At 37.2% G+C, this 22,427-nt stretch overlaps 2 protein-coding genes across 2 annotated transcripts; both read left to right on the top strand.

The window, feature by feature from the left end:
• Positions 1-16,495: 16,495 nt before the first annotated feature.
• Positions 16,496-19,973, top strand: LOC145030013 (uncharacterized). Its single transcript, XM_078978456.1, has 3 exons — positions 16,496-16,555; positions 16,637-17,329; positions 19,641-19,973. Exons 1-3 carry the CDS (start codon positions 16,496-16,498, stop codon positions 19,971-19,973), a joined length of 1,086 nt encoding a protein of 361 aa, XP_078834582.1.
• Positions 19,974-19,985: 12 nt separating this feature from the next.
• Positions 19,986-22,211, top strand: LOC145030012 (uncharacterized). Its single transcript, XM_078978455.1, has 2 exons — positions 19,986-20,510; positions 21,372-22,211. The coding sequence occupies exons 1-2, from the start codon at positions 19,986-19,988 to the stop codon at positions 22,209-22,211; spliced, it is 1,365 nt and encodes a 454-aa protein (XP_078834581.1).
• The last annotated feature ends 216 nt before the right edge of the window (positions 22,212-22,427 follow it).

Here is a 22,427-nt window from a genome sequence, read left to right as displayed (position 1 = left end):
TTTAGATTTCGGTTTTGATGAAGATAAGAAGAAAGTGGTGTGGTTTTCGGCCCTAGTAAGCTTCTTGAGTGATTTTGGGCTCTATGAAACATAGATCACGAAATGAGGCTTTATAAGGGAGTGTTTTTAGCTTAAAGATGAAAATCAAAGACTTAAGCATGATAACAACTTACCAAAGATGATGATCTAGATGGGAACCTCTTGAAGATACACATAAAGCTTCGAAAATTTAGAGGAAATGTAGGACTTCTTGGAAGCTTTCTTTAGATATTTGTGTATGCAAAATAAGTGTGGTGATGGTTTTTGGCCTCATGGCTGAGATTTAAGAAGAATAAAGGGGGGGGGGGTGAGTTGGTTTTTACTTGGAGGTCCATCTCTATTTGCATAAATGTATGTGAGATAATGGTATAATTAACTAATGGTTATTAGTGAGGTGGCACATCACTAATCATCTTTTTTTTTTTATTTAATTGATGTTGGCCCGAGATCTTTGGGCCAAGGAGTGGGAATGGAATAGTTGGAGCCCATTAAAATTTAGTTAGGATTTTTGGGGCTAAATCATAAAATTTTCGGCCCATTGGGCCTTTAAGGTAGTTCACGGCCCAAAAGTATAAAAGAATGTGTCCTATGGTCCATTAAGGTTAATTGGAGTTTTTTAATGGCCCAATAAAGCCCATTAGAAATAAGATGGATCATTCTAGACCCATTAAAGCCCAAAATACTACATCTTAACGAATGTGAGTTCAAATAAGGCCCAACTTAAGACTCTTAGCTTAAAAGAATTAAGTTAAGGGTTTATTGGCCCATTAGGTCCAATAAGAGGATCATAGTCCATAATGAAATTGAGTCGGGATGTCTAGGGTTTCCAACCCTTATTTGAACATGTGAGATATATTTGAATAGGAATGGAGCATAGTATTCTCTTAGAGTACAAGTTATCACACTAGGTGAATGATTGCATGAGAGTAGAATTTCCTAGCAAAAATGCTAGTTGTGACAAAATGGTATAAATAGAATAAAATACTAGTTAGGAGTTTACCTCTTTATGTAGCTTGTAGAACTTGTTGTATTTGGCCTTTAAGAACTTAGCACCAATAGTATGAATGCCTCAAATAGTTCTCAACACATCTAAAACAAAGGATGACATTTTAAAAGAGAATCCTGGCCACCAAAATCGTTCATAATCTCTAAGAATACATAAGTCATGATTTTGGCTTTGGAGTAACATATTTATATGTGGGATTCCAAAGGTCATGGGTTAACCCTAAAACCCACACTGATGGTTTTATGATCCATCATTCATGTGGCCCAACTATTTATGTATCGATACATAAACCTAGTCCAATATGGATAATAAGCTCAACATATAAATATAGCTAATTTAAACAATTAGTCCCCATTGATTTAATTAGTCTCTTTTGATTACTAAATTAATTCCAAACTAAATCTTGATCAATACTAATTAAATCATATGATTTCATGTTAATATATTAGCACTTATAATATATTAGTTAACCATAAATAACCTCTTCTCAAAAGTCCATCCTGAAAAATTTTCCTGATGATATGCAACCCAAATGGACCATGCTACTCTTGGGTCAAGTACATACCAATTATAGTTATGGGCTTAGCCACCTAATCCAACCATAACTAGAATTAGAAGAAGGTTTGGAAATGAAGGAGAGCCAAAGCTTCATAAAGCTTGAGTCTTTATGTCCATAAGGGCCTAGAAGAGTCCAGATCTGCAACTATTCCCTTGTGACATGCTTAAATCCAAAAGTAACTCCATTTTTGCAACACAATGCCCATATTCTCACTTCAGAAGAGATCTAATAAATGGAATGCCAAGGTAAAGTCCTTTTACCTTCAAATGTAAGCCAAGACAATGTAGATATTGGATCTACCCTCTTCTTCTTGTTCCAAGCTTCTAAAACTCCAAGCTTCTTCAACAAACGCACAAAAAACACACTTTAGCCTCTCAAACACCCAAGAACAAGGTTTAGACTGATTAGGGTTTTTATGGCCATCAAAAGGTGGTAAGGGGCTCGAGGAAAGGACTTAAGGTCCTTTAAATAAGGTGAAAAACCTAAAAATTAGGGTTTCCATGCATAGTCTCTACTTGTCAAGTCGGGGTCCTCCAACTCGTCGAGTAGGATTTAAAAACCACGTAGGCTAACTAGGTTCAACACGACGAGTTGGGGCCTCCAACTCGTCGAGTTCCCTTAATAAAATGAACATAAAAATTTTCAAACATTATACTTGGGAGTCGGGACGTTACAATTCTCCCCTACTTGAACTAGACTTCATCCTCGAAGTCTATAACGATAAATAACTAGGGGTAATTCCCCTAAATCTCTGCCTCCAACTCCCAAGTCCACTCGGATCCCCGCCAATGCTACTACTATACATTTACCAAAGGTACTTCCTTGTTCCGTAGAACCTTCACTTTCTTCTCCAGAACGGCCATTAGCCTCTCCACGTAATTCAGGTGCTCGTTGACCTATATATCATCTAATAACAACACTACCTCATTATCTAATATGCACTTTCATAACTGTGACACATGGAAAGTGTTGTGGATATGACTAAGCTCCTTTGGGAGATCTATTCTATACGCCACTTTTCCAACCCTAGAAAAGATGCTGAATGGACCAATGTATCGGGGAACCAATTTCCCCCTCTTCTTGAAGTGAATCACACCCTTCCCGGGTGAGACCATCAAGAGTACCATGTCACCGACCTGAAACTTCAATTCAGATCTGCGTCTGTCGGTGTAACTCATATGTCGAATTTGTGCGGTCTGCAACCGCTGTCTGATATGTTGAATCCTCTCATTGTTTTGCAGGACTACCTCGTTCCGACCCATCACCCTGTGACCAACCTCACCCCAACAGACTATGGTGCGGTATCCCCATCCATATAACAACTCATAAGGTGGAGCACCAATGTTGGAGTGATAGTTGTTGTTTTAGGAAAACTCGGCAAGGGGTAGGTAGGTGTCCTAACTCCCACTGAAGTTAATGACGTAAGCCCTCAACATATCCTCGAGGGTCTGAGTAGTCCACTTGCTTTGTACGTCTATCTATGGATGGTATGTGGTACTGAAATGCAGTCGCATGCCCAGTTCCTTGCAGAACTTCTTCTAGAAATGGGAGGTAAACCGAACATCATGGTCTGAAACGATAGATATGGAACCCCATGCCAAGCGACAATCTCACGTATACACACATCGGCCAGCTTCTTGGCCGATGAGCTCTCCTGGATGGCCAGAAAATGGGCCCTCTTGGTCAATCGATCCATGATAACCCATATAGCATCGAAAACCTTTGTTGTTATGGGAAATTTGGTGATGAAGTCCATCGTGACCTGCACCCATTTCCACATGGGAATCTCTACAGGCTGCAGCTTTCCATGCAATCTCTGGTGCTCGGCCTTGACCATCCTGTAGGTCAAGCACCTCTCCACGTACCAAGCGATCTCTTGCTTTGGGTACAACCACCAATAACTCAGGCTCAGATCTCATTACATCTTGGTGGCCCTCGGGTGAATAAAGAAGTGAGACTTATGGTCTGCCTACATTACAATCTATCTAACCCCACCAGACATCTAAACCCATACTCGACCGTAATGGGTCAATAACCCCCGGCTATCCTGCACAAAACAGGTGTTCTCACCCCTGATCGTCTCAAGTTTCTAGTTCTCCGGTCGCATCCCCTCAGCTTGAGCTTCCCTGATCAAGCTTACAAGTAGAGAATCCATTGATATCCTCATACATGTCACTGGAGTAGAAGATCTAGCTGACTTGCGGCTCAGAGCATCCACAACCACATTCTCTTTACCCGGATGATAAAGAATCTTCCGTTCATAATCCTTGACTATTTCCAACCACATGCGCACCCTCATGTTCAAGTTTGACTGATCCATGATGTGTCTCAGAGTCTTGTGGTCCGTGTAAATGGTATAGCGGACCCTGTCGAGATAATGTCTCCAAATCTTGAGAGCGAATACCACCGCTCCTAACTCCAAATCGTATGCGGGATATTTCGTCTCATGTGGCTTCGGCTGCCATGATGCATATTCTATAACCAGTCCCTTATGCATGAGGACCGATCCAAGTCTTGTGATGGATGCATCACCGAACACTACAAAGTCATCAACTCCCTTTGGGAGAGTCAACACTAGAGCCTCGCAAAGTAGCTATCTGAGGGTCTCAAATGCCCTCTATTGCTCAGGGCCCCACTCGAAATCCACCCCTTCCTCGTCAGATGAGGAGGGGTACTGTAATCTTGGAGAAATTATGTATGAATCTCAGGTACTACCCAACTAATCCCAAGAAGATCTTGATATCCGAGGGATATATCAGAACCTCCCACTGCATAACCGCCTCGATCTTGGCTGGATAGACCAAAATCCCCTCTTGGATGATGAGATGTCAAAGGAACTGAACCTCTCGTAACCAAAACTTATACTTCGAGAACTAGGCATAGAGCCACTCTCATCTTAGAACCCCCAATAGCTCACGGAGGTGCTCATCATGTTGCTCTCTAGTCTTGGAATACACCAAGATATCATCTATAAACACATTCACCAAGTGATCGAGCATCGGTCTGCAACCTCGATTCATCAGGTCCATAAATATTATCGGCACGTTGGTGAGCGCAAACTACATCACCATGAACTCGTAATGTCCATAACGAGTCCAGAACACGATCTTCTACACGTCCTCCTCCCTAACCCTAACCTGATGGTACCCATACCTCAGGTTTATCTTAGAGAACCAAGATGTTCCCTGCAACTGATCAAAAAGATCATCTATCCTCGGGAGTGGATGACAGTTCTTCACTGTAAACTTATTCAACTTCCGATAGTCAATCCACATTCGGTATGAACTATACTTTTTCCTAGCGAAGAGAATCGGTGCTCCCCAGGTAGAATTTCTCAGAAGAATGAACAAATTACACAGGAGTTCCTGAAGTTATGACAACGGCTCCTGCATATATGATTGTTCCAATTGGTACGACGCCTTGGTGATAGGGGCTCCACCTGGCACTAGGTCGACCCTAAAGTCGACCTTCCTCTCTGGATGCACTCTGGGTAACTCCTCCGGAAACACATCAGGGAATCCTCTGAATACGAGACTTGATCCCTGACTCGCGTATCCACCACATACGCTAGATAACCCGCACACTTTTGCTGAACATACTGTCAAGCCCTGGCAGCTCAACAAAAACCTGATCCCAATTTTGTGCCCCCAACATAGATAATCAGTTCTCCCCTACTTGCGATTCGAGCTACTACCTGCTAACCCTTATACTCGATCATGGAACTAAAGCGAATAAGCTAGTCCATACCCACACTCACACATACGTCCCCCATAGGAATCAGAAACAATTCTATTGGGAAAGACACCCCAAAGATTTCCAACACGCAACCTTGATAGACTAAAGAAGCGGAAATCCTGTGTTTGTTGGCGATAGAGACTCGCAACGGACACTCTAGGTCTCCTATTGGCAAACCGAACTCCTTACTGAATGACTCAAAGAAAAAAGACCAGCTTGCCCTGGAGTCAAATAATACCAAAGCAGGTAAGGAGTTCACTAAGAACATACCTAATCATAGGTACAAACACATAAGCATAAAACATATATAATAAATAAGATAACAGATAGAAACATACCAGCAACCACATATGGTGCTGTCCTGGCCGCCTCGGCTGTAAGCTAGAAGGCACGTCCCTAAGTCTTTAGAGGCTCTGCTCAACCATAACCTCCGTCATTAATCCTCAGTGTAGCCGACATTGGAGCCTGCACTGGCCTGGCAGCTATTAGGAGATATTGGGCCTTCATATGGCCCACCTGCTCGTAATGGTAACAAAGTCTGACTCCAGAAGCTGGAATCTGCTACCGAAAATCCCTAGAAATATGGCCCTGCTTGCCAGACTTGTGGCACCCTCTCCACGATCGACAAACCCTTAAATGAGCCTTCCCGAACTTTCCACAAGTGCGGCCCGACTGACCACCAGATCTAGAATCAGCGGTCTTGGACCGCTTCAGCATCGGCTACGACTGCACTGGGGCCTGCCTCTACTCCCATAACTGTAACTTTATCTCCATCACATGCCGACTAGCGGCCTCCTGTAACTCCAACAGTATATCACAATGTTGGGTAGCAACAAACTGAGGGATATCGGACGTGTCATCTAAGCCTGCTCAGAAGCAAACCCTAAGCAAAGCATCACCCTCTCTGTGAACATGTGGGTGATCTCCATCACCATCTGCGTACCCAGTCTCATATCCAAAAACTCCTGTGACAACCACTCGCACTCGACCTGTGCAATGTACCGAGTGCGGAACATCTCCCTGAACTGCTCCCAAGTAACTGTTGCACTCTAATCATCAGTATATGACCCGGTCATCAACCACCACCAGTCCTTTTCCCCGGACCTTAGGAAGTTCATTGACACATTTTTTTGGATTAATGTTTAAATCCATAACTATAATTGGTATGTACTTGACCCGATTGGCGTGGTCCATTTAGGTTGCATGGCATCGGAACAATTTGGATAGACTTGTGTAAGAAAAGGATATTAATGATTTGTTAATATATTATAAGTTCTAATACATTAATATGAAATTATATTATTTATTTAGTATTTATCAAGAATTAATTTGGAACTAACTTTGTGATCAAAAGGAGACTAATTAAATATATAGGGATTGATTGTATAAATCATTCATTCTTATATATGTGGGCTTATGATCCATAGTTCTTCATGTTAGGCTAAACCCATGGAGTAACTCATGGATACATGGTGTAACCCTAATAGCCACCATATATAAGGACCCCATGGCTCAAGAAATTGGTACTAGTGTGTATACACAAGAGGGATAGCCGATTGGTGCATGTATCCATACTCTCTAGTTATTCCAAGGGTTCTTGGCGTTGTGTGAACCATTTGAGTTGTCACATTTGAGGCACTAGGCTCTTAAGCTCCATGGAATCATGCTACAACAAAGAGGTATGTAATTCTACTAGAATTTATATTATATGTACTTCATATTATGCTAGTTAGAACAATACCTTGGAAAATTGAAATTTGTATGCGTAATAGAGAAAACATAGATCCAAGGTATTTAGGGTTGTATGTACACCTTAGGAGTGTTAGAATGCTCATAAACCCTTCAGTGGTATTAGAGCCTAGGTTTGTATTCATTATACTTGATGCAAATTGCTCAAAATTGAAGTTTATAAGTTGTCTGGACAGCTGAATCGCCGAGTCCATTAAGGGAGTGGACTTGTTCATGCCTAAATTCATCCAACTCGTTGAGTTGGTTCATGCACTAGACGAGTTGGACCCCCTGACAGCATATCTTCGATATTTAAGGTTGGAATTGGTCTAGAATCATTACCTTAAAATGTTTTGGACCTATAAAACCTGTTTCTGATATGGTAATGATTATGATAAACCAATTTCAAGGTTGTTATCAAAATTTCAGGTTTTATGTGTGTTTATGTAATTCTTGAAATTGTTGATATGATTATTCATGCACTTATGAGTTTTGGTAGATCATAGGAATTATTTGAAAAATTGGTTGTACGTTAATTCTTGATCTAAATGTGTTTTAATGGAGTCCATAACTTTAACTCAAGTTATGGATTACCAAAAGTCATTTCTTTTAAAGATCCATTAAAATGCATAGGTTACAAAAGTTGAACAGTCTTTTTGTTTAAAGAATTCTATAACTTGTCCTCAAGTTACGGATGTTCAACAGTCTCATTATTAAAGGTTTTACAACCTTAATTAAACTCATAAGTTGTGAAAATCCAAAAGTTTTTGAATAGTTCAAAACTAGCCCTCAAGTTTTGGAATTTGTAAAGTTTTCCCTCGGGAATACTTTAATTCCAAGTTAAATCCTTAGAATTTTAAAAGTTAAAATTCAACCCCTATACTTTATAGTATTATAAGTTAATTATATATATATATATATATATATATATATATATATATATATATATATATATATATATGATAAGAACAAAGTCAGTCTTACCGTTAGTAGGCCTCTTTCACAAAGCCGACCTATATGGGGGGTATAAGGTTACTACCTATAAAATGGCAATTTAATGGGTTTCGACTCTCACCCACCGTTTCCTTGACTGGTGTAGGGTCGTTAGCCGAATGGGTAGGACAAGGACTATAATTTTCCCTTCATTATAAGTATAATGATAAATATAAAGTAACTAAGACTTTTACAAATTCCCAATGTTAGTTACTTTTAGAAAATGTAAATTTGGTGCTAACCCATGAAATTACACTTTGCACTTTGCTTAAATCGTTAGTGGAGCATGTGCGGTTAAACGACACACTAAACTGGATTTAACAAGGTAGGGAATGGGTAACTTAATTTTTATCATACGATCGGTGGAGCGTGTGTGGTTAACCGGCACATCGATTAAGTGATAAATATTAAGGGTACCAAGTATATTTGCATGGTTATTCACACCTTGTTTTGTGATCCTCATCATCTCAATCACAAAACTTGAGAGGGCACAATCAAGATTGAAACATGCCATTGAAAGGTTCAATGAATCTTAAAAGATCTAGGAGTTTCAAATCCAATTAAAACCTAATATATTATTTCGTTTTTGATGGTGAAAATTGGTGAATCATCATTCACATACCTTTAAATAATTTATAGCTTGGATTACCGCATCCCTCTTCCAAGTTATAAAATATTGTGTTGGGCCCTAGCCTTAATATTTCATATTGGGAGTTATATTAAGGACTTAAATCAACTAACTTGAATATCTCCCATTTTAGATGTCTGGTTCAAACAACTATGATCTTCCCAAATCTCTTGGAACAATCTTTCCTATTGAAGATGATGTCCCGTGGTTGGATCATGGAAATCATACTTCTATTCCTCCACATCCTCCAATTATTTTCCCTAACCCACAAGTTCAAGGTTACTCAAGCCCTATTGGCAAGTAATGTCTATGCGTTCTCACTTCTTGGAGATGAAGTCACATATTGACAAGTCATGAGAGTTGGGTGTCAAAGTCTTGTGGAAGTTGGTTGTTGATTAATTCTTCAATCACTTTGTAAGTCACATAGTGAGTTCCTTTGGTACTACTATGTAAAAAACTATGACATGACCATTAATGATCTATTTGCTTGGTGCTGCTGAATGAGAAATGATTTGGGGAATTGGTAAAGCAAATTTGATTAGAAGATCAACTTCCCAAACTTACATGGACATTAACAATGGTAACGTTGGATATCCAGAAAAGATTTCTCTTCCCAATGGAAAGGGACCGGCCATAGTCAACTCGATTGGCCAAATAGTAAAGATAAAGGCTAAGTTTAAGATAGTCCCATGTACCATTACCAAAGAGCCCATATGATTCTATTGCCAAAGGAAGGGGCATTGGTTGCGAAGCTGCCCTAACTACCTGAAAGACCTGAGAAAAGGTCAAGTCAAAAAGTTTGACTCTTCTTTAGGTAAGTCCACTATCTAACTCTATTAAGTTCCTTATTGATGACTCTTAATAGAAAATGTGAATCGGTTACATTTTGATGTTTAGCAGGATCAAGCAAAGCGAAGGAAAATTAAAGAAAGAGTATCTTGAATCTGATTGCAAAGATGGATTTCAATCACATGGTTCGAAGATCGGTTTCTTGAGCTACTACTTAGGAGTTATGATAGATTGCTAGAAAATATGTAATAGCATAGTTTTCATTTGAAGTTGAATTGTAAGGAAAATGTTTTTCCGCATTTATAAATAGGGAAATCTCTAGGAAAGTCCCAAAATTTTAGTCCAATTTATGAAAAAAATCCTAAACTAAGTTTTGTTTATAGAAATTCACAAACTACAGGCTAAAACTTCGAAAAAAACCCTTTTTGGCCAATTTCGTAGATTTAGCTGGTATTTTGTCCTTTTTCGTTAGTTTGCTCAAAATATTAGGACTTTTTTGAAAATTACCCGATAACGAAAATATTAGGACTTTTAATGAATTACTATAAAATTAATGGATATTATTATTAACAAATCATTTATAAACATAAAAAATATTTTTTTATTATAAACAAAGAAAATACATTTATTTCTAATTTCTAGGAATAGAATGGTCGACATGGTCTATTGTTTGTTGACCACTTCAAACTCCTTATGTTCCTCCTATGTATCGTTATACAAGTGTTGATAATATTTATTAATACACAATCAATAAGTGTCTACTTTCTATTAGGTGTGATGCTATAGGATCACATGTTATTAGAAAATATCATTAAATAATAATTCTTGAATATATAGATGTTTCATTATGTTCTTTAATGTAAATACCACCTAACTCCTGACATTATTCGGTAACAATCATAAAATTACAAACATAGTGAAAAATAAACTTTGAATGACAATTTAAATAGATAATCACTTTGTTCCATATAAAGTATCATTCATGATTCACTTTTTCACATTTGATAGATGTGTGTTAGACTATAGTTGTTACCGTGTGAGGTATGGATGTTGGGTGGTAGTTAGGTTAAATAACATAAGAGGAACACCAAAATTAGAGGAACATTCACTGAGTAAATCTCACCATCATACCCACAACGATGTATAGGAGGAACATAGAGAGTTTGATGAGGTTAATAACCAATAGAGGAGTACTTAGACCACAAATTTATTCCTAGAAATTAGCAACAAGTGTGTTTTCTTTTTTATAATAAAAATATTTGTTGGTTTATAAATGATTTGTTAATATTAATATCCATTAATTTCATGGTAATTTTTAGAAAAGTCTCAATATTTTGGTTATAAGGTAGTTTCCGAAAAAGTCCTAAAATTTTAAGCAAACTAACGAAAAAAGACGGAATATCGGCTAAATCTTCAAAACCGACCGAAAAGGGTTTTTCTGAAGTTTTAACCGGTATTCTATCCTTTTCTATGAACATAATTTAATTTAGGACTTTATCATAAATTGGACTAAACTTTTGGGGCTTTTCGGGAGATTTCCCTTTATAAATAAATAATTTTTTTTTACTTTATATATCTCCTTACAATGGCATTTATGGAAAATTGATATTTGTATGTTTATAGCAATAATGGAAATATGAATTTCATTCTTTCATTTGTGGTAGTGTCTAAATTTACCAAATAAGGAAAGATTCTCATCACCCAAGTTTCAGATATACCGAAACTTGGAATCATGCAAGTAGTATAGTATGATGAATGAAAATCTTCATCTTTGGAAAATTAAGACTAATTCCTTGTACACATGTATATGTGAGTCAAGTGAAGGACTAAGGGATGGAGTACACATTCTTGTGCACTGGTCAAGTCCACCACAAAAGATCGATAAAGACTATTCGTCATGATTTACTAAAGTTTAGTAAATATGGTTATACTTACAAGTTTAAGTATAATTTTGAAGCATTGGAAAAGTTTCGATATATGGCAGAACGAATGAGATGAATCAAATTTTGCAGAAAGATAAAAGTTTCTCAAATTTGAAAAGATGGGAGAGTACTTTAGTATTATGTTTTATGATCATCTTAGTGATTGTGAGACCGTATCACAATTCATCCTCTAGGGACATCTTAGTGCATTCTTATGGCTAATAAGAGGAGTCATGAATTTTTAAAGTGGTTAAATCAAGAAAATGAGTCATACTTCGTTCCAAAACAAGTCTTAGAGTCATACTCTAATATTGTAACTTGAGTGACACATCTTAAAGAAGATTTATTAACACTTGTCAAATGTAAGAGTAAAATGTGTCCTACTCTTATACGTTTGAAGTTGGTAAGTTGTGATGTTTTGGATAAAACAGAGACCAACTTAAGCCAATTGTGTGAAGTGCTTTTCTTGATAAGAATCTGCACTATCTCTTGAATGTTTGTTTGTCAAGGAATGGGTCTTGGAAAGAGATTCTTATATGTCAAGAGGACAGTGGGAGTCTAAAAGATCTTGAAAGAGTCTAATCAAGAATAAAACCTATAGTTTATCACTAGCACACGACTTGAGGTTTATAACCCATCGTGTTGACTTCTTCCTATTTTTGTGCCTATTCTAGTTAAATTTAGCTTTGGATATGAGTTCTGAGAGTTCTCAATTGGTTGCATAACGACTTGGAAGCAATGGCAGGCCCTTGTGCTTCTAGGTGGCAAGAAGTTAAGGTTACACAATTTTAGTCCATATGAGTTTGGATTTGTCACTAACCTTGTCTTGTGATGATGGTTTTGACAAATTCACAAGGATAGGAACACATACACCATAAAATCTAAGTGTCATAAGTTTTCTCTCCAATTCATGAAAATGATGGTGAGGAAACGCTTTCACTAAGTAGATTTTAAGTAGATAGCAATTGTGGTATTTGCATTGTCAAAGTCGTTAGTGGAGCATGTGTGGTTAACCAGCACACTAATATCTATTTGTGAGGAATGGAAAAGGTCTAAACAATTGAGACTATGATTATGTCATCCCTTTTCATAGTCTGAAATTGTTTAGACACACATGTGTGCTATCTAAGGAAAGGTGTATGATTTTGATCAAGTTTTATCACAGCATCTCGTATCAGAAATTTGAACTTTGGTAAGAAAGTCAATAAAGTGATGATTTCTAGAAGTCCAGCTGATTTCTGAGTACATGTCAAAGGTTGTAGGAGCATAAGTGTTATGCTAATAATCATCATATTAGTGGGAGCATGATAATTATGATAAGTGTTGAAAGTTAGCAATGTTAATTATAGAAAACAAAAGTTTCAATTGGGAAAAGTTGTTTTGCTGTAGTTAAGGGAGATGAAATTATACTTCATTTCAAATCTAAAAGCTTAGATCATGAGATTTGAATCAAATTTAGTCAAGGGTATATATATATATATATATATATATATATATATATATATACTTGACTAAATTTGATTCAAATTTCATGATCTAAGCTTTTAGATTTGAAATGAAGTATAATTTCATCTCCGTTAATTATAGCAACACAACTTTTCCCAATTGAAACTTTTGTTTTATATATATATATATATATATATATATATATATATATATATATATATATATATATATGAATTTTATGTTGGAATTGCTCAACATAAGGAAATTCTATATATGGGTCCATTATTTGCATTCTAAAATTCTATTACGATTACGAAATCCCTTTTCATAATCTTAATTATGAGAACTTGGCAAATAGAAATTGAAATATTATAGCAGAAAGACTGGTCTAACTTCATGTCTTTATATCATACATCATGAATCGTGTCCCATATTCTTTGGATATAGGATCGATTGCATGTGCTATAATACTCATCCTTTCTAAATTTTCCAAATGCTCAGGGCATTAAGAGGGGAAAAGTGTAGAATTGGATATAACTAAAATGATTAAGCAATTGTCAAGGACAATCTAAGGTTTACCAAGGATTGGTTGCTCAGGAACATTTGGAAGTATGGTGTAAATTTTTGGAGAGGACCATTTTCACATATTCTGAAAAGAGGTAACTCTTGTTCAGAAGTGATAGTCAGAATGGAAATATGGAAATGTTTCATATGTGGGAGTTATACATTAAATCCGTGTAGGATTAGAAAACTTAATGTGAGAAAGTTGTTCAAAACAATGTACTTTGAATTTGATACTTCTTTTCCATGGAATGTTCTCCATTGGAATAGTTTGTAATGACTGTTGACAAGTCTTTGTCACTTTGTGCATAATCATTACAAGAGGATCAGTGCATATAAGTTTAAAATCTAACAAAATTTTGGTAAATGGAAGGAATTTGGAATTCTTGCATTTGTGGTAAGGCTTTGGGATTATGAAATGAGAATCATTGGAATTATGTTCAATCGAACTATTTCACAAAGTAAATATCATAGACAAACTTAGTGTGCATACTTGGTGTATGGCATAACTGATGTTTGGATAAACATAGTGTGCATGCTTGGAGCATGGCATGACTATTGTTTTAATTCAAGTATTAACTTGATTATTTGAAACATTATGGAATGAATAATGTGTAATCAATACGGTGATAAATAAAAGGTGTTTTATTTATATTCTAAGATCTAAGACCATATTAGATTTGATTATTCTTGTGTTTCACTTTGCATGTTTTGACTTCCCGAATAACAAGGTTATTTAAATTATCCACAGTTGATTATACTTTGGAAGTAGTTATTGAGGCAAGAATATCATGAAAGGTCTGTAATTTATCTGGGACAGAGTGGCTATAGTGTTCATGACTACTCCTAGAATGAGATTCAATATTGGATTTAACCCACGCTCATTTGAAGCAATTCATGAATTTTATCACGAGTGAATCATGAGACGATAATATCTTATATTCTTCAAACCTAGAGATATGAGTTGTTGACTATGAGTTGGTTATACATTGATTGTATGAAAACGCAATGGTAACTCAATGTTATAAAACGTACCTTTGTATATGATTCAACAAGTAGTAGAACAAGCATGTGAGTCGAAGTTTATCCATTCCTTTTACCCTTGGAGGGATAAAAGCAATATATGTGGGCCCCTCGATGATTAATGATGACACCTCTAAGTGCTTGGCCAAGCCTGGACTGATTTGATTTGTTCATTTTGTCAGTCGTCATCAATCCGAAATTGGCAAACAAAATATGGACAAAGAGAATGATTATAATCGATGTCTCAGTCCTAATGATATCTGGAATGGAGGAATATATGATCCCTTATCTAATAGACAAGTCATTGACTAGATCAGAGTTCGAGAACGGATTTAAGAGCTACGATTGCTAGTCATGTTTTGGAGTCATACACAATAATAGTTTTAGACTTATCCAAGTGGGAGACTATTGGATTAGTGTCTAATTCCATAACTATAAATGGTATGTACATGACACGATTTGGCATGGTCCATTTGGGTTGCATGGCATCGGAACAATTGGATAGACAAAATGAGAAAAATGACACTAAGTGATATATATTAATATATTATAAGTTCTAATATATTAATATGAAATCATACTATTTAATTAGTATTGATCAAGAATTAATTTAGTATTCAAAAGTAACTAATTAAAAATGGACTCTTATATATATATATATATATATATATATATATATATATGTGTGTGTGTGTGTGTGTGTGTGTGGTGGGCCAAGTTCATTTAGGTTGGGCTAAGATTTCATGGATATTCCATTGAGTGTTTAACCCATGGATCGTATGCAAATGAATGGTCATGGGTATTAGGGTTTACATGAATGTAACCTTAATCCTCCACAATATATAAAGAGATCTATGGTTCATTAAATGGGGTTGAGTGCTAGGCACTAGAGTGTGTATACACAAAGAAGGAAAAAACCGATTTCATGAGTGTGAACCTAGTATCCTTATTCTGAAGTTATTCTAAGGGTTCTTGGTGTTGTGTGAAACATTTGAGGTGCAACACTTGAGGCACTAGGCTCTTAAAGGTTCAAGACTTCAAGCATCATCAAAAGCTATGTTATTCTACTAGATACTTGTATTGTATATACTTATTATTATGCTAGTTAGTATGAAACCTTGAAATATAGAATATTTGCATGTATAATAGAGAAAACATAGATCCAAGGTTTATAGTGTCATAACTAGCCTTTTAACTAGGAAATTATGTACTCTTGTAAACATCATCTATTGTGATACATGTAACAATAATATTATGCTATGCTTATTCAATGACAACAAACTTAATCAAGGGTCACAATTGAAGTTCAAAACTCTGTACAAAAGGTTGAAGCATGGAAGTGACCCTCTTAAACTTAGTCTACCGCAACCCTCAAGGATCCGCAACCAAACCCTAATCAGCAACCTCATCCAAAGTCATCATCCAACCGCAGTCTTACTTACACTTTACTTAGTTTAACTTTATCATTTTTGCTGTAATACTCTCTATTGTCCAGTATGCCTTGCATGGCTACTCTTTGAGACTTGATCCAATGTAATTCTTGAGTCTCTATATATACAACTCATTCTTTCTCAGTTAAAAAAAATATTTAAGTCTATCAATTACATCTCTCTATTACACACCTCATATCTCTCCTTACTCTTAGAATCCTCAAAACATAAGTGAATATTATTTCTTTTCGAAGCAAGTCATTCGTGACTTTATCACTAAGCTTGATCTCACTCACTAACTTGGTCTTAATGCATTCCGTGTTATGAATCAACTTATGTGTATACTTAATATATCACCTGCTGTCAATTATATTTTCTTACATTTTCGCAACTAACTCTCTAATTATCTAACTCATTAACTTATTATTGTTAAGCTTTTAGATCCTTTGAGATTAACTATTCCGCAACTATACTTGTTCTAACGTTTGTTCAAGTATGTTTCAAGTTTTTCTCTCAACAATTGGTATCAGAGCCATAGTGGTTGCATTTTGAAAAACAAAAATCTCATTTTCAAAGGGCCTTCTATACCACTAAAGCTCATTTCTTAAAAAAAACAACAAAAAGAAACATGAAAAAATGGCACAAGCACTATCTCTGAATGTTTCCAACGGTGTTGGTGGTTCAAATCGAGCTCCAGTATTTGTGGCAAATGAATACCATCACTGGTCTCAGATAATGGAAAGGTAATTAAGGAGACTTGGTAGAGATGTATGGCAGTCCGTAGAAGAACGACCACATGTCCCTGTTCTTACACCTGTTCAAACTGATGGCGCCACAGCCAGACTAGGAGGAGGAGAACCAATCATGAGCCGTCCCACCAAAGATGATCTCGATAAAATGGGAAATGATGTTGTTGCTTTTTATGAAATCTCTTGTGGAGTTTCTCCTGACAACTTTGACATTATCATAAACTGTAAATCAGCAAAAGAGATCTGGGATGCTCTCAAGAATTTGTACGGAGGCTCAGAAAAAGCTCAAGATAAGAAGCTTGCAACTGCACTCAACGAATTCAACAACTTCAAAGCTCATACTGGCGAAAGTTTAGAAGACTCCTTTAAAAGGTTCAATCTAATAGTCACTAAGTCATCGAATGTTGGCACCATTCGAAATAACCATGAAGCAAACCTTCAATTTCTCAACGGTTTGGGAAGACATTGGACTACTACTAAAATGATAGTCCAAAGGGATACAATGATTCATTTATTGTCTCTCTACAAGATCTACGGAGAACTGCAAGCACAAGAATCCACCATACTCAAACACTATGCTGATTTCGAAGGACCACTTGCTCTTGTAGCACAAGGTCCACATAACCAATCTTACTCTCCCTCGTGTGACAATACACCACAGTCATACGAAGCCGACTTTAAGTATGATGATGAAAAAGAATTTCAGAAGGCTATTGCTCTTGTTAGTAAATAGTTCAATCGGCTACCACCTCCTTCTTTTTGTAAAACTCAACAATTCAACAGACCTCCTTTCAACTGTAACTTCAACCCACAGAATAATCACTCCCATTATCCAAAAAGCTCTCACCCACCACCGCAAACTCAAAATACTCAACCAAAGGAGGCACCGCGGTCTATTTAAACAACTGACTCCGGTACTCCCTCAGAAGACAAAAGTGATGTTGTAATATGTAACAAGTGCAACAAAGAGAATCATTTTGCAAAGGATTGCAAATCAAATGTGGTGAAAGAAAGAGCATTCTACCTTAGAATGACTCAAGAGTTGGAGGAAAAGGAAAAGGCTAGGGCATACGTGGCCCATGTCAAAAGAGACCATCAAGTTTGGTGATCCGGAGATGAATAAGAAACCATCAGCAATATCAAAGGGAAACGCAAAATCTACATGCTAGCAACTGCTGATGATAATGGGTCTACAAAGCTGGAAAAGAACTACTACTACATGGAAAAAGGTGGAACACTAAGCATCGTCTAACAGGTAAACTCATGATTCATACTCTAAACTATAACATGCATGACTGTCAACCCTTCATAGACAATCTTAATGACACATGTGCTGCCATCCTTACATGCTACAACAAAGCCTTAAATGAGAAGAACATAGCGTCTCAAGAGATGTTTCATGTAAGAGGACGGCTGGACAACAAAAGACTCAAAATGACCATGTTAGAAAAGAATTTAGAGTTAGAAAAAGATGCAACAATGTTGAGTGAAACACAACTAGATATAGCTTTGAACCAAAGAAATTTTGCTCAGAGTGAGATTGTATGCATAAATCTATTAATAGAAAATTTGTTCAATGAAAGTGAAGCTATTGAAAATTGGTAAATAATGGAATTGTGGACAATACATACAATTAGGGTTGGTCAAATGGATATCCTACCGCAAAGGATTCCTCATCCCAGTTTAACAAAGATCGATTGTAAGTCCCTCCGGACTGAGAATTTCATTTTCCAGTCAATAACAAAACCTTTCCCAAAGACATTAAAACTCACTTCGGTAGACTTCATAATATGAGTAGTAACTGCGTCATTGAGGAAATTGTGCCTGAGGTTTCGGGTCACACATGTGATCAAACTCCTATCTAAAACACAATCTTTTATAATTCTTAGGCCTCATCAGTTGTTGATGAAGAAATTGTCATAGAAAGTCCTGAAGTCTGACAGGACTTTCATCTATGTCCTCAGATCGCAATATCTCTGACTGTAGTCATGAGTCACAGAAGTCCCACAAAAGTCCCAAAGAAGTCACAACTCAAAATTACTCTGTGGTAGTCAAATCCTCCTTATTACAGTCCACAATAAAAATCCTCGTGACTCTTCAGCCAATTCACCATTAATTACCCATAGAGAACTTTGAAGTAGGTCAATGCTCTCAAAACCCTGAATCTTCAAGTTCAGATGACTTAAGCCCTCGTTTTCAAAAAATTTCAAAGGTTTCCAAGAAAATGCAGTTGAACACTAATGACTGCGGTTCTCCAAAAACCTTAGCAAAAAAGGCTTTCAAAGAGGAATTTCGATCCCAAGGCACAAATCGACAAACCTTTTCTAAAAATAAATGACACATCATATTACCAAAATCTAAGAGTCCATAAAAGTTTGTTTTTGCTCACTATTTTTCAAAAAACTCTTCCATCAAGAAAATATGCAAAAAGGAATGTACAGTTTCAACATCCATTCCTAACTCATCTGACACAACCCAAAAGAAAGAAAGGTCTTTTCGAAGCAATGGTTTTCAAATCTATTCATAAGATGATCCAAAATGGAAGGGTATCTTACCTACTCCAACACTTTTAAAATCACATCAAAATTTCAAAAATTGGAAGGGAGTTTTACCAAAGCCCATAAAAAGGTCCAAAGAATTTACACGTGCTAAATATTTTTCGAAAAGAACTTTTTTAAATTCCAACAACACCAATGTTAGATTTTACCAACCTCAGACCAATCACAAGCCTAGCTCATCCTTCCAACCGCTGACCAAACTAAGTGTCAAAACAAAAGACAAAATTTCAGCTTATCAATGTCAATGTAGTTGTTAAAAAGGTTTATGTCATGTCAAAACTGATCCTTTTCAGAAACCTCGTAACTTTTCAAAAAAACGCAACACTCCAAAAACTCACAAATGCCCAGGACTAGGATTACAAGATGACACGAAACCGGTCCCTGCAACCTTGATTCATGCATCAATCAGAAACTCATCCTTTGTCCTAGGCTCCAAACTAGTTTGGATGCCTAAACTAACCGTGTAATTCTCAGGCCTTGTGCAAGGAGGAACAAGAAGAAGAATGGTTAATCGACAGTGGTTGCTCCTTGCACATGACAGTGAGGTTAGAATACCATCAAGATTTCAGTCTAATTTGCAACGGTGGAAACATCACATTTGGGAACAATGCGAATGGGATAATCCGAGGTTATGGTGTTCTTACTATTGGAAACTTCTCTATTCAAAAGGTTGCTTATATAGAAGGCCTTAAACACAATCTCATCAGTGTTGGTCAACTATGTAAATCAGGCCATCGTGTTGAATTTGATGACAAATTTTGCTATGTAATGACAAGCGATAGGAGCACTTGTCTAATCAAGTCCTGATCCGAAGGTACTATGTATCCTCTGGATGTATCTCTGATCATTGGGAAACTGCAATTATGCTTCCTATCCAAAGTAGTATCCGAAGTCAGCTGGCTATGGCATCGCAAGCTAGCTGACCTCAACTTCAGATACATCAACAATTTGGTCACAGTAGAACTAGTCAGAGGTCTTCCAATCCTCAAGTTTAGCAATGATACTCTTTGTCCTGCATGTGAATGTGGAAAGCAATTTAAGGCAAGTCACCCCACGGTGATTGACTCATCAATTTCTGAACCATTGGAACTCATGCACATTGATCTCTACACTCCATCTACCATAGCTATTCTTCATCACAAGAAATACATACTGGTTATAGTGGATGACTTCACACGTTTCACATGGGTCTTCTTTCTTCAAATCATGTCAGAAACACCACAGGTGTTCATCAACTTCATCAAGGAGATCGAGCTTGAAATAAAACTACCAGTGCGTCGTATCCACAGTGACAATAGAACTGAGTTCACCAATCATCTTCTGAATAGTTTCTTGGTGTCCAAAGTAATTACCCACAACTTCTCAGCTCCTTACACACCACAAAAAAAATGTGGTAGTAGAGCGAAGGAACCACACTCTAGTAGAAACTGCTAGATCTATGCTCAACTTTGCTCACCTTCCTCTCTACTTTTGGGCCGAAGCAGTGGCTACAGCCTGTTTTGTACAAAACCAAAGCATTGTGTGCAAACATCTCAACAAAACACCATATGAGGGCCTTAACAACCGTAAGCCAAATCTCCGATTCTTTCATATATTTGGGTGTCGATGTTTTGTAATTACCAACAGAGACCACGTTAACAAATTCGCACCAAAATCTAATGAAGGCGTCTTCCTTGGCTACTCCACTAACAAGGTTGCTTATCGAGTTCTCAATAGACGCACAAGGCTGATAATTGAAAGCTTCGATGTGAAATTTGATGACTATCACATCCGCAACACCGCTCCATTAACCGAAACTATAGAAATTCTAGAAAGTGATACCCCTGCCTCTTCGGATCCGTTAAATCTAATTGAAGTAAAATATGACGATCTCTTCGACCCGGTAGATACAACCAAGTTATCCGAAGTTCTTGTGTCCCTGGAAGCTAAGCAGCAGCATGCTGACGTATCTGGTCCAACACTATCCGATGAAGTATCACTAAATACTTCCACCTCGCCGGTTGAGAGGGAAAACTCAACTCCGGACCAAATAACAACCTTCGAGGTTCCAGTACTAGAAGATGCGGCTCCAACCATTATCCACAGAGATTTTCAACCATCAAACGTTTCTTCGAACTCGGATGATGAAAACATAGAGAACATTGACACAAGAACAGATTAAGGATTATAACACCCCCATCCGCAATCCACGGGGAACCTTCGCAGGTTCAAGGGGAACTCCTGTCTATACTCCAAGGGGAACCTTCACCATCTGACCAAGAAAACTTTGATCCCTCCTTCCCAGTTCAAGACAATTCAGCAGGATGTTCTCAAGTCCAAGGGGAACTGTCATCTCCAACCGCAGAGTCTTTCGACATTGAAGACATATCTTCCATCGCAGCTGCTGATCATCTTCAACCCCATTTACATTTATGGATGAAAGACCACCCACCAGGTCAAATCATTGGCAACCCATCCGCAGGAATCCATAATAGATCTTCCAAGGACTTATCCGATCACTATCACTACGCAGTGTTTCTGTCCTCTATCGAGCCCTTAACGATCAAAGAAGCTTTACTAGAACGAGACTGGATATCCGCAATGCAAGAAGAGATAAAAGAATTCAAAAGAAACAAAGTATGGCAGCTCATTCCAAAGCTGCAAGCCCACACCATTGTTGGTACCAGATATGGGTACAAGAATAAGTTGGATGAATCCGATGCGGTCATCAAAAACAAGGCAAGACTAGTTGCCAATGGATATAGTCAACTTAAAGGTATTGACTATGATGAAACGTATGCTCCGGTAGAACGAATGGAAGCCATCCAGATCTTATTAGCATACGCGGCTCACAAGAACATCAAGCTTCATAAAATGGATGTGAAAAGTGCTTTTCTCAATAGTGAATTAAAAGAGGAGGTTTATCTTCAGCAACCTATGGGCTTCGAAAGTCTTGAATTCCCAGACCACTGCTACAAGCTTGAAAAAGCAATCTACAATCTAAAACAAGCCCCAAGAGTGTGGTACGAGACCCTCTATAATTTCTTGTCTCATCAAGCTTCATAAAATGGATGTGAAAAGTGCTTTTCTCAATAGTCAATTAAAAGAGGAGGTTTATCTTTAGCAACGTATGGTCTTCGAAAGTCTTGAATTCCCAGACCACTGCTACAAGCTTGAAAAAGCAATCTACGATCTAAAACAAGCCCCAAGAGTGTGGTACGAGACCCTCTATAATTTCTTGTCTCATCCAGATAAAAAAGGAGGAGTGATTGACCCCACTTT

The sequence above is a fragment of the Lactuca saligna genome, chromosome 2 (assembly GCF_052625555.1).
Source record: "Lactuca saligna cultivar CGN05327 chromosome 2, ASM5262555v1, whole genome shotgun sequence".
Lineage (NCBI taxonomy): Eukaryota > Viridiplantae > Streptophyta > Magnoliopsida > Asterales > Asteraceae > Lactuca > Lactuca saligna.
This window is presented reverse-complemented; position numbering and strand designations above follow the sequence as displayed.